This window comes from Equus quagga, chromosome 12, assembly GCF_021613505.1.
Source record: "Equus quagga isolate Etosha38 chromosome 12, UCLA_HA_Equagga_1.0, whole genome shotgun sequence".
Lineage (NCBI taxonomy): Eukaryota > Metazoa > Chordata > Mammalia > Perissodactyla > Equidae > Equus > Equus quagga.
In genome coordinates, this window is record NC_060278.1 from 83,773,075 (window position 1) to 83,784,525 (window position 11,451).

An 11,451-nucleotide genomic window follows, 5' to 3' on the forward strand; every position below is an offset into this window, starting at 1 on the left:
AGGTGTTGAGCGCTCCCTGTGTGCCAGGCCCTGGCTTTATTGGCATAAACTCAGGGATCCATCATCAGCCCTAGGACTGGGTCCTATTATTATCCTCAGTTTTCAAGCAGGAAACTGAGACTGCAAGAGGCAGTTAACCTGGGGCCGGAACCGGGTCTCTCTGATGCCAGACCCGGGCTTGCTCCTACCACATTGTCCTGGAATTCTTTGTTTACAGCTCGCCTTCCCCTCTGGGCTGCAGAAGGCCGGTCTCAGTCTCATTCATGGTTTTATTTTACTCCCAGGATCCCCTGTGTCAAAACCTGCCTGGGGAGCAAATGAATGAATGAGGCTCCCGGGGACCCTGCCTTCCCGGCCCGGTGCACGCCCTGCTTGGCTTCTCCATGGCGCGCTGGAATGGAGAGGGGGCCGGACGGAGGAATTTCAAGCCGCCTGAGGGTCGAGAGCAGAAGAGAGGGGGAGAAGGGGGAGAAAGCGAAAGTGAAGGGAACCGGGAGCCCCTGTGAGGAGGCGCAGACAGGGAAGGAAATCTCCCGGTAATAATTCATCGGCTCAGGAAGCAGCAGCCTGGCCTGGGGCTGCGAGCGGACCGGCCCTGCGGGGAGGGGGCCGCGCAGGCTCCTTCTCCTCCTCCCCAAAGCCCAGCCTGGCCCGGGTCACGGTCAAATGGGGGTGGGGGGAGCCAGGTGTGGGAACAGACTTTCCCGCAGACCCTGGGGCCTGAGGACTTAAGGGGCTGCTCTCCCAGCAGCCACGGGAAACCCTCCAGCCGCCCTCCCCCATTCCGGCCTGCGTCAGGAAAGCCAGGACAGCAGCGCGTGGCAGAGCCGGGAGGCGTCTTCAAGACAGCTCAGGCCCAGAAAGGAAGACGGAGGCAAAACGCATTTAGGAGCCTTTCAGCTCCACTCCTTGCGCTCTCTCTGCCACATGGGTTGCCATTTAGGCTGAAGACAAAGTTATTTTCAAGACCAAGGGGCTGCAGGCTTGTCCATTCCCCAGGATGGAGCTGGGAGGGGGCCATGAGCAACATGGGGACCCCAACAGCCAGTAATTCTTCCCAGGGCATCTGAGGAGAAGGCCGTGTCGGGCTGAACAATCCGAAGTTTCCGAAGGCAGGCAGGCAATGAGGGAAGACAACCTCTGCGAGCCGGGGGCGGGAAGAGGTGGGGGGCGCATTTGGAGCACTCGGAACAGCAGAGCGCAGAGGGGCGTGGCTTCAGAGCCAGGGAGGCCACGCCAGCCCAAGGTGGGATTGTGAGGAGTGAGGGATAGAAACCTGGATTTTACTGGGGAAGATGTGGGGGACGGGGGCCATGGGAAGCCATACAGCCTGGGACTAGTGCCCCCACTCACCACTTGTAAGAGAGAGGGCCAGAGCGCTTCTCTGTAAATCGGGGGTACTCGCCCGTAACTTCAGGAGAAGCAGTAAAGATCAGTAAGGTCCTCAGTACCATGTCTGGCACACAGCAGGTCCTCAACCCAAATGTCAACTCTGTGAAGGCAAAGAGTTTTTTTTGTTCACGTCTCTATCCTCAGACCTAAAACCGCGCCTGACGCGTAGTAGGGACCCAACAAATATTCGGTGAATGAATAAATAAGTGAATGGAGCCACCGGCGTTTGTGTTTTGTTTTTGTTTTGCTTTTGTTTTTTCAAGTTTGTCGTCAGGGATGTGACACCGTCGAATCCTTATTTGGACAGATTATCGTGTTTCTCCAAGTGCTCTCGGTGGACACCATCCTGTACAGAATGCAGATTCCTGGGCCCCATTCCAGACCTGCTGAATTAGAATGGAGGGAATCCGGGAACGCGCAGAGTCAAAAGACCTCCTTCCGCAATTCCTACACACACGAGAGTTGCAGAACCACGGTATTAGAATTCGCGGGCAGAAAACCCAAGCGGGTTCCTCTTCCCGAAGAAATTGAAGCCAAGAGAGAAGGGACCTGCCGCAGTCTCCTAGAGGGTCTAGGCTGAGCATCCGGAGTCCAGATTTGGGCACACCCTACCCCACCCCCGCAGACCCCCGGCATTTGCGCGGCTCGCCCGCGGGGACCGGGAGCGTTCAGGCCTTCAGGGCGGGCCACCCGCTCGCGGGCCGCTTTCAACCTGGAGGACGGGGGCGGCGGGCGCGTCGCCATTGGCCGGGACGCAGCGGGCGCCTCCCGATTGGCCAGCGCGGAGCCCCCCCGCCCCGGCCAGGGCGGCCGAGTGACTGGCCCCTCCCTCGGCTATAAGGCGGCGGCCGGCGGGGCCGTGGGAGCGCGCGGGAGCGCACGGCGGGGCGCGGAAACGCTGGGTCGCGGCGCCCCGAGGGACGCGGCCGGGCGCCCATGGCGTTCGCGCTGCTGCGCCCCGTCGGCGCGCACGTGCTGTACCCGGACGTGCGGCTGCTGAGCGAGGACGAGGAGAACCGCAGCGAGAGCGACGCCTCCGACCAGTCGTTCGGCTGCTGCGAGGGCCTGGAGGCGGCGCGGCGCGGCCCGGGCCCCGGGGGCGGGCGGCGGGCGGGCGGCGGCGGCGCGGGCCCGGTCGTGGTGGTGCGACAGCGGCAGGCGGCCAACGCGCGGGAGCGGGACCGCACGCAGAGCGTGAACACGGCCTTCACGGCGCTGCGCACGCTCATCCCCACCGAGCCGGTGGACCGCAAGCTGTCCAAGATCGAGACGCTGCGCCTGGCGTCCAGCTACATCGCGCACCTGGCCAACGTGCTGCTGCTGGGCGACGCGGCCGACGACGGGCAGCCGTGCTTCCGGGCGGCCGGCAGTGCCAAGAGCGCGATCCCCGCCGCCCCCGACGGCGGCCGCCAGCCGCGCTCCATCTGCACCTTCTGCCTCAGCAACCAGCGCAAGGGGGTGAGTGCGCGGAGCTCGCTCCTGTGGAGGCGGAGGCCGGGGGCGGCGGGGGCCGGGACCCCCTAGGGAGCAGGAGAGAGGCAGAGACCCCAGTGCAGAGAGGAGGGAGCGACGTGGAGATCGTCGGGGGTGCGGCGCTGCAGAATCATTCGCTTAATGTCCCCTGGACAGAAGGGGTGCAGGGGAGCCCAGAGCTAGGACATGACTTAGAGGATGGAGATCGCTCATCGAGGGCGCCCCTTCCAACTAAAGGGTGTTGGGAAGAGGGCGTGAGGAAAGAATAACAAAGGCTGTCATTTACGGAGCTCTTCCTGTGTGCGGGATGTATTCCTCCTTTTTTTTTTTTTTTTTTTTAATCTTCGTAAGAGCCCTGCCAGGCAGCTCATTGTGCCGGTTTTATCACTGCTGAGGATTTGAAACTTAGAGAGGTGTAACCCCACTCCCGCATTCACTCTGCTAGGAAGCCAGAACGCAGGGCTGGGTTTGCTGGGCGTGTGTGGCCCTGGCTACCCCTACCGTGAAATGATTGTGCCCCATCCAAAGACCTGACCGATGGGCAGGAGACTGGAAAGACAAGGGGACACCTGAGGTACCCAGCTGATGAGCAGTAGGGGTGAAGGAGGGGGTCCCTGAGGGCACGCAGCCCTAAAAGGGATGGAGGGTTGGGGAGGGCACTGTTGAGTCAGCTGGGCAGAGCTGGCGAAGCCCCTGTGGTCTGTCCTAGGTGGGGGTGAGAACCAGGCTGCTAGGGGATGATGGATGGGGCTGGCTAGCAGCGGAGGTTGCTGGGGGCGCTCCTGGCTGAAAGCTGGCTCTGCCGCTGCCCAGGCCCTGGCGAACCTGCTTCACCCCCAGCCTTTCCCGCTCTGGCCTGGGCCTTTCCTACAGACCAGGAAGCTTGTCTGTGTGACAGCTTGGATTCCAGCAGCTACCACTTACATCTGGGGAAACTGAGGCTGAGAGGGTCCGTGAGTGGCCACAGCCTTTTGGAAAGTGAAAGGGCATGGGGGGTTGGAGTCAGGCCTCTTAAGTCCCCCGTCTGTGGTCCTCACGGCTGCCCTAGGCCCCCTGCTTCACTTTGTTCTGGGGAAGTCTCTGAGTCCTGGCCTCAGACTGCTCCCTTCTGGCTCGTCCGACTCCCAGCCTGCCTCTCCCCCCGTAGCTGCCTCAGTCTCCCTGAGTCAGTCTTAGGCTCGGACCTGGACTCTCTTGAGGTCCCTGCCGCTCCCAGCTTGGGCCCTGGTCAGTGCTCCAGGCTGGGCTGGGAAGCCAGATGGGCCTACAGGCGTCCAGCGTAGGGAGTGAAGGGTTGACTGGGCCCTCAGTGGTCTTCCTTGACCGCCTGTCACGCATTCATTCAGTTCAGCAAACCTTAGCTACCCCGTAGCCACCTTTTGTTGGCTCTGAGGACATTCCCAGAGAAGCAGGTTATGGGTCCCCACCTACCACAGTCAGGAACTCCCAGTATGGCACCAGGGCAAGGAGATGAAGACAGGGATGCTGAGGTCTGATGTTGGGGGTGGGGGGCACAAAGGGACCATCAGAACCCAGAGGAAGCCCCCGACCCCGGGGCTAAATTCCTGACCCGTGCTTTGGAGTGGAGGTAGGCACGTGAGGGAGTAGGGGCAGGCGTTCTCAGAGCCGGGCGCAGCAAGAGCTGGGGTCAGAAAACACAGCCTAGAGAGGGCAAAGGGAGGACACTGACGGTGGCAGAGCTCAGAGCAGAGTCCAAGACTGGCCGGTGATAGCCATCACAGAGGTCTCACTGAGCACTGGTCTCTTGTGCCAAGCGCTCTTCACGCGTTATCATTAAAACCCCTCAGCGTCGGGGGAAGGAGCTGCTCTGGTCCCCCCTGCTTAGAGATGCTGCCGCTGCTTCAGAGACACAGCCTGTGATGGAGCCAGGATTCGAACTCAGGCCTGCCGATCAAGAAGTGTGGGAGGCCCCGTGCCTGCAGGCCTGGGGGAGAAGGTGTGTCTGTCACATGTGCACACCACGGCAGGTAGGCTGGGGCCCTCTCTGCTGGTCTCAGACCTGTGCCGCAGATCACGGGGCCTCATCTGGATCTGGCTGCTTCCCTGAGACCTGTCTGCAGGACCAAGAATCCAGCCAAATTTGGCTACAAAAGCCATGCTCTCACCCCCACAGTCTCCTCTGGGAATAGGCGAAAGGGACAATCCTGGCCAGCTCTGGCCCCTTGAAGATTCGATGGAAGAACACTGGCTATCTCAGGAACCCAGGGCTTTGTGAGCCAGAGAGCTCCAAGGCCCCTTCAGTGTGAGCTACCTGGTTGATCTGGGGTTGAGGTCACCATGGAAACAGCTCCCTGTAGCATCTTTCTGTTTAAGGAGGGGTTAGGTGTGGCCCTCAGTGGTAGAAATAGCAAGTGGGAGATGGAAAGGGGATTCTTGTCTCTGCCCTGTTTTCCCTTTTGGCACCTGGGGGTGGGGGTTGGGTAGGATTGTTCTGTGAGGTGTCCCCACTTGGTGTCCTCAGCTGGGGAGCAGAAGAAGTGGTACGGGATGGCGGGGTGAGGAGGCGGCATTACCAGGTGATGCCGACAATAATGCTGTGAACATTCATTGAACACTTTTGACATTCCTGACAGTGTGCTAAATGCTTTACCCGTGTTCACTGTGTCATCCTCACAGTAACTCCACTTTGCACGTGGGAAACTGAGGCTCAGTGAGGTGAAGGCACTTGCCTGAGGTCCAACATGTGGTCCATGGCGGAGGAGAGACGGAAGCCCCGCTCTGTCTCACGCCAGCCCAGCTCCTAACCACAGCGCTTCCCAGAGCCCTTGACGCTGAGTTCCTAGGGGCCGAAGAAGCTGGGGCCCAGTCAGGCCCTCTTCTTAGTGCTTCCGGCAGCTTACAAGCCTCTTTCACAGCTGCGTTGCCTTGGGCTGCGCCCTGGGGCGGCAGGTAGAATCATTTTGTCCCCGTTTCATAGATGAAGAAACTGAGGTTCCAGGAGGTCAACAGTCTCAGTAGTCTCATGGGACCGATGTCTCCTGGTGACCACCAGACTTGGGGTGGAGGTGGCTCTCCCTGTGCCTGAGGACATCCAGTGAAAGGGTGGGAGGCTGGTTTTCTATCCCCCAACCTCTCCATCGCCCTCCCCCACCTCCTTCCCCCCTTCTCAGCCACTCCTGCCAGAGTTTGTCTGAGAACCCCAAGCCCCAGGCTCTGCTGGGACTGTGGCCTCAGCCCTCAAAATAGCCCTGCCTGTGAATGAACACGCTGTCCCTGGGCCCGGAGAGCCTCGAGGGAGGCTGGGCTCGCATCTGGATGGCTCTGCCCCAACCTGGGCCCAGGGGTGGAGGGGCAGGGGCCAGAGCTCCCAGATGGTCAGCTCTTTCTCTGGATGGCTGAGAAGGATGCCCGTCCTGTCCTCTCCTAGCCAGGCTTGTGGGGCGGGGGGGGGGGGGGGGGGGGGGGGGGGGGGGGGGGGGCATTTACAGTGGGGCTTCAGATACCTTCGTGTCCTGGATGCTGGACAGACTGTTGGACGACATGGATCTCTAGCCCAGCTCCTTCACCAGCTGGCTGGGTGCCTTTGGGCCAGTCATTCAACAGCTGGAGGCCTTTGAAAGAAGGGGGGACTGTCATGTCTGTGACCTCGCTGGCTTCCAGTGAGGATGAAACCCACGGGTCAGACCTCAGAATATCAGGTGGAGACTGCCCCTGTGGCATGAGGGTCAGGTGGCTTCAGGGGCTGCCACCATCATTTTGTCTTCCAGTGGGCACCACTGATTCAGGCTGCATTGCTTGGCACCTGCTCCATGCCAGACTCTGGGCTGGAACTGGGGCCACAGAGTGAACTTTTCCCTGCCTCCCCCTGAGCTCCCAGCCTGATGGGGACACAAAGGAGCAACCCCGTCTTCCCCTCCTGAGTTTTATCCTGGTGGAATGTTCCTGGAAGTGCTAGGCAATTACAGGAATCAAGAAACTTTCCCACAGAGCCAGGACCGGAGAGCATGTTCCTGGCAGAGGGAACACCCTGAGTGAAGGCAGGAAGGCCAGACATCCATGATCTACTTTTGAAGGCTGAGGAGTAACTGGGCACCGTCAGGCAGTGGGGACGACCACTGTGGGCTTTGTTTGTTTTGCCCTTTAGTGTAAAATATTATGATTTAAAATGTGTTGGATTTTTTTCTAAGCCACAAATCACATGGGGAAGAAATGAAAAAGGTAAAAAAGCATATAGAGTGAAAAAGCCTTGTTCCCATCCTGTCTCCCCATCACCAAATTCCTCTTCTGCGAGGAAGTCCATTAGCACTTTCCCATGTGCCCTTCTCTCCATCTCAGCACACAGGAACATTCACTGCGCTCTCGCTGTTGTCCTCAAACGATGTTATCTTGATCTCGTTCCCTGTTGATCCATAACAGGTGTCTTCTGCCTTCTGCTGCAGAGAACTTGATTGTGTAGCTAACTGTGATTTATTTATCAAGTCCCCTATTGCTGGACGCAGAGGTTAGTTCCCGTTTTCACTGTGACCTGATGGAACCTCCTAATACATCTTTCTCACCTCCTACAGGGTGGCCGTCGTGACCTGGGGGGTAGCTGCTTGAAGGTGAGGGGAGTGGCCCCACTTCGAGTGCCTCGGAGATGAGCCAGGACCCCTGTGGCGTTTGCTCCAAGCAGGACCCCAGAGAAGAAGGCCAGAGGCCAGCCACTGGTAGACAGGAAAGAAGACCCCAGGAGCCGAGCCCAAGCCTTCTTTGTGTGGGGACCAGAGGACAATGGCCTAGGCCCATGACCCTCTGGGCAGGCCCCCTGGGACATCTCCACCCCACCCTGGAGAGCTGAGAGGACCCAGCCAGCCAGCCCCAGCCCTGGCTGGTCAGAGGCAAGGCAGTACTTTTGGAAAAACAAAGACTGTTGGTGATAGGATGTGTGCATGTCTGTGCGTGCGTTGGGGTGTGTGTGTGTGTGAGAGAGATAATGGATGGGTTTAAAATAAAAGGTATTTTTAAATAAAAGATGTTCCAAACTGAAGAAGGGAGGGACCTGGGACATCAGAGGTCAGAGGTAGCCACTCTCCTGGACTTTGGCCGAGGCCCAGATGTGGCAGGTGCTGCCTTGTGCCCTGGAGGTGGTGGGGTCAGGAGGACCCGCCTCTCCAGAAGTCGAGATAACCAAACTTTGCTCACAGTCTTCCTGAACAGCTGTTAGGCGTCTGGTGCGGCTGGCAAAGCAATCTTAATTTTATTTATTTTTGAATAAGGAACATATTCATTCACATGGTTCAAAATTCAAAAGGTACAAGAGGGTATAGGATGAAAAGTCTTTCTCCCTCCTGTCCTTCAGCCACCAGTTCTCCCTGCAGGAGCCTCAGCCACCGGTTTTTTGTGACATCCTCACTCCTTATGAAAACCAAGCAAATACAGAGAAAGAAAAATATATATATATTTAAGTTTTCTTCCACTTTACACAAAGGGTAGCACTTTGTACATGCTTTCTGCTCCATGCATTTTTTTTTGCTAATCAGCTTGGTTGTCATCCTGAGTCTGTACACGAGGTAAAGGGTTTCACTCACAGTCCTTTCGTAGCTGCTTGTTGACTTTGTGAATGTACCAGACGGTGAAGCATCCCTTATCCGAGTCTTCACAGACAGGGCTCTAGAGGCACGCAGATTTCCACGTGTGCAAACGAGTATGTGCTAAGGGGCTGTTCTGACCCTCTTTTAGCTGAGATGATTTGGAAGGATGATGACGCCCAGAGGCGTGTGGCTGGCGCATGGCAGGGTGACGATGTGAGGTCTGTCCACCTTGAAAGCCCCAGGTGAGCTCCATCCGCTGTCCTGGAGAAGCTCCAGAGTGGGTGCCAGCCCCCCGTGACCCCGATTATTCCAGCAGCGCTGGGAGGTGGGGGCTGGTGTGTCCCCATTGCACAGATTCAGCCGAGATGGTGACGGGGACAGCTGTCAGCAGGGCCAGGAGTTCTTGGTTCTCTGGCTGGGGCTCTGTCCCTGTGAGGCCAGGATCAGAGAAGCCCAGGCGGCCGGAAGGTGGGGAACGCAGGGAGAGGGGCCAGGAGAGGCCGCAGAGCCGGGCAGCCGCCCTTCCCTCAGGGTGCGCTCCCATGCCTGTTTTTAAAACTTATGTATTTAACAAACACTTAATTAGCATTTGCCGATGGAAGCCAGGCTCCAGAGTCCACTCTCATGTCCACTCTGCTCTGTCACCCCCTGCAAAGTTTGACCTTCTGACTGAGCTGGAGGGGCTGCCCATTTTGCAGATCAACAGACAGATTGCCAAGCACCTGCTCCGTGCCAGACACGACAGGGGTGGGCCAGACCCACCCTGTCTGCCTCACAGACGAAAAACCAGACCCCAGGAGTATGAGGGGGTGGCTGGAATTGCTGGTCCAGACTGGAGTGGGCCGTGAAACCACGACATTGACCCCGTTTAGTATGACAAGTTCAGGAAGGAGGGCGCCGAGGAGCCGGGTCCTGCCCGGGAGAGCTTCCCCTGTGTCCAGGGACGCTGGCCTTGCCTGTCCTGTGTCCCAGTGCAGCATGCTTCCCCCTGTGGGAGCTAATTAGGAAAGCACATTGCCCTCTCTGCGCCTACCCAAGTCCGGGTCCAGGCAGCCCCTGGCAAAGCCACAGGAAAAGAACTGTGACCTCGTCAATGGCAGGAAGCCTGGGAGTCAGGGCACAGCAGACACTTGGGTGCTCTGGGCTGGAGGCCCGCTTCTGCCACCAGATTTGCTGGGTGACCCCAGAGAAGTTGCTTGACCCGTCTGGGCCTCCTTCGGCAGATCTCTAACCAACAAGAACAGCTGGGACAGAATGATAATTATTTGTTTTGCCTTGTTAAATAGTTTTTAATAGACCGTTTATGCCGGGGGGCGGTGTGGGGCGGGGGTAATAACTCAAGTTGTATCCAATAGTACACAGTGAAAAGTACATACCTCCCTCAGGCTCCTCCCCAAAGGCAACTGCTTAGCAGTTTCCTGTGTGTCCTTCCAGAAATGCTCTGAACTGATTACTGTTTCTAAAAGAGTACTTACAGGTTTCTCTGCTTCTGTTTTCATTGTAAAAAAATTAAAATGCTACACGACCCTAGAAATATCACCCAAAGACAACCACGTGAACACTGTCACCCTTGGAGATTTTACAAAGCATACACTTAAACAATCTTTACAGGATACTAAGTTACAACTTTTGATGGAGGTGTAACACCGTTCAGGAAGGAGCACACGGCCTTGAGTGTACGGCTCAGCAAGTTTCCACAAGCCGAGCTCACCTGTGGACCCAGCATGCCCATTGAGAAACGTGGTCGTCAGCATCCTGCGGACCTCGCGCACATCCCACCCAGACGGGGTTCTTTCCATTGTATTTCCTTTGAAATAGATAACACACTTAACAGAGTTCACAGTTCAAAAGACACCAAAGAGAATCCACTGACAATAATTCTCCTTCCCTCCCAGCCACTCAGCCCCAGTCCTCAGAGGCCATTTCCGTTACCCAGGGTCTTGTGCATTCCTGCAGGGATCGTCTTTGCAGACACAAGCAAGTCACGTGCATCTGGTTTTTCCACACAAGCGGTAGCATCTTACACACAATTCTGCACCTGGAGTTTTCTTCCCTTAACAATGTGTCTTGGAGATTCTTCAGCGTTCAAAGAGCTGCTTCATAACTTTTTCACAGCAGTGTAGTGCTCCTTTGTGCATTTTCTGTTCTCCATTCTTAACTTTTTGCAGCTTGCTGTCTTCCTTGAGCCTCATTTGGGGTGATAGACAGTTCATGTCTATGAGCCTTGGTGAGCTGCAAGGCCAGCACAACACACGTGGCTTGGGAGAGGCACAGCTGAGGACCAGTACCTCTGAGGCCATCTGCCTAACAGCCCTGCCCCCATACACGCACTTTCCACCTTCAGGACGGACCAGCCCAGCCAGGCTTCTCCAGGCTCCCCGAGTAAGGGCCAACTCGGAGTCAAAGGAGTAAAGGAGCTCAGAGAGAAGAAATCCAGGGCTGAGGAGGGTGGAATGACCAACGTCAGCCCGGCCACCCGGGACCCTGAAGGGGAGGCTTACACTTCAGGTCACACCCTCCACCCAAACCTTCTTAGACACGAGGAGCATCAGCACAAGAATGATCCAGAATTTCACAATAAGGAGACAGCCCGTACAGAGGAAATAACCTGCCTGAGGTCCCCCAGCGAGCGCTCAGCCCTGCTGGGCCACCAGGAACCCAGGTCTCCCTCCTTGTCACTCAGGGCACTCTTCCCTAATTCCACAATTGCAAGTGGGAAGGCCTCAGGTCGCCCATGGCAATGGGGAAACCAAAGCCCAGAGAGGGAGAGCGATGGGCCACCATTGCACAGCATTTGGAGCTGAGCAGGGCTGAGACTGCAAGGCCCCTTCCTCCAGCCCAGGGCTCCTACACCACCTTACGTTCCCGTCACTGGCCCAGGCCACTTCCATTTCATGAGGCTCCTATTAAATTAAAAAATAAAAACACCACAAAACGAAATTCTGGAAACTGTGGCCTATTTAGCAAGTTAACTCAGGCTCCCATACGCAGTCACAAGTATGATGCATTATCCTGAGAACATTAAATATTAGAGGATTTACAAACACATCATTTC

The 11,451-nt window shown here is 57.1% G+C and overlaps 1 protein-coding gene across 1 annotated transcript; it reads left to right on the forward strand.

Annotated features, from left to right (window-relative positions):
• The first annotated feature begins 2,263 nt into the window (after positions 1 to 2,263).
• TCF15 (transcription factor 15) lies at positions 2,264 to 9,895 on the forward strand. The gene is made up of 2 exons (XM_046679456.1): positions 2,264 to 2,850; positions 7,392 to 9,895. The coding sequence occupies exons 1-2, from the start codon at positions 2,329 to 2,331 to the stop codon at positions 7,464 to 7,466; spliced, it is 597 nt and encodes a 198-aa protein (XP_046535412.1). The 5' UTR covers positions 2,264 to 2,328; the 3' UTR covers positions 7,467 to 9,895.
• Positions 9,896 to 11,451: the final 1,556 nt, after the last annotated feature.

Bases quoted from the DNA above. Each gene is read 5' to 3' on its own strand.
- TCF15 (XM_046679456.1), top strand. From the start codon at position 2,329: ATGGCGTTCGCGCTGCTGCGCCCCGTCGGCGCGCACGTGCTGTACCCG. The intron at 2,851-7,391 runs GTGAGTGCGCGG...CACCTCCTACAG, and splicing joins TCAGCAACCAGCGCAAGGGG to GGTGGCCGTCGTGACCTGGG.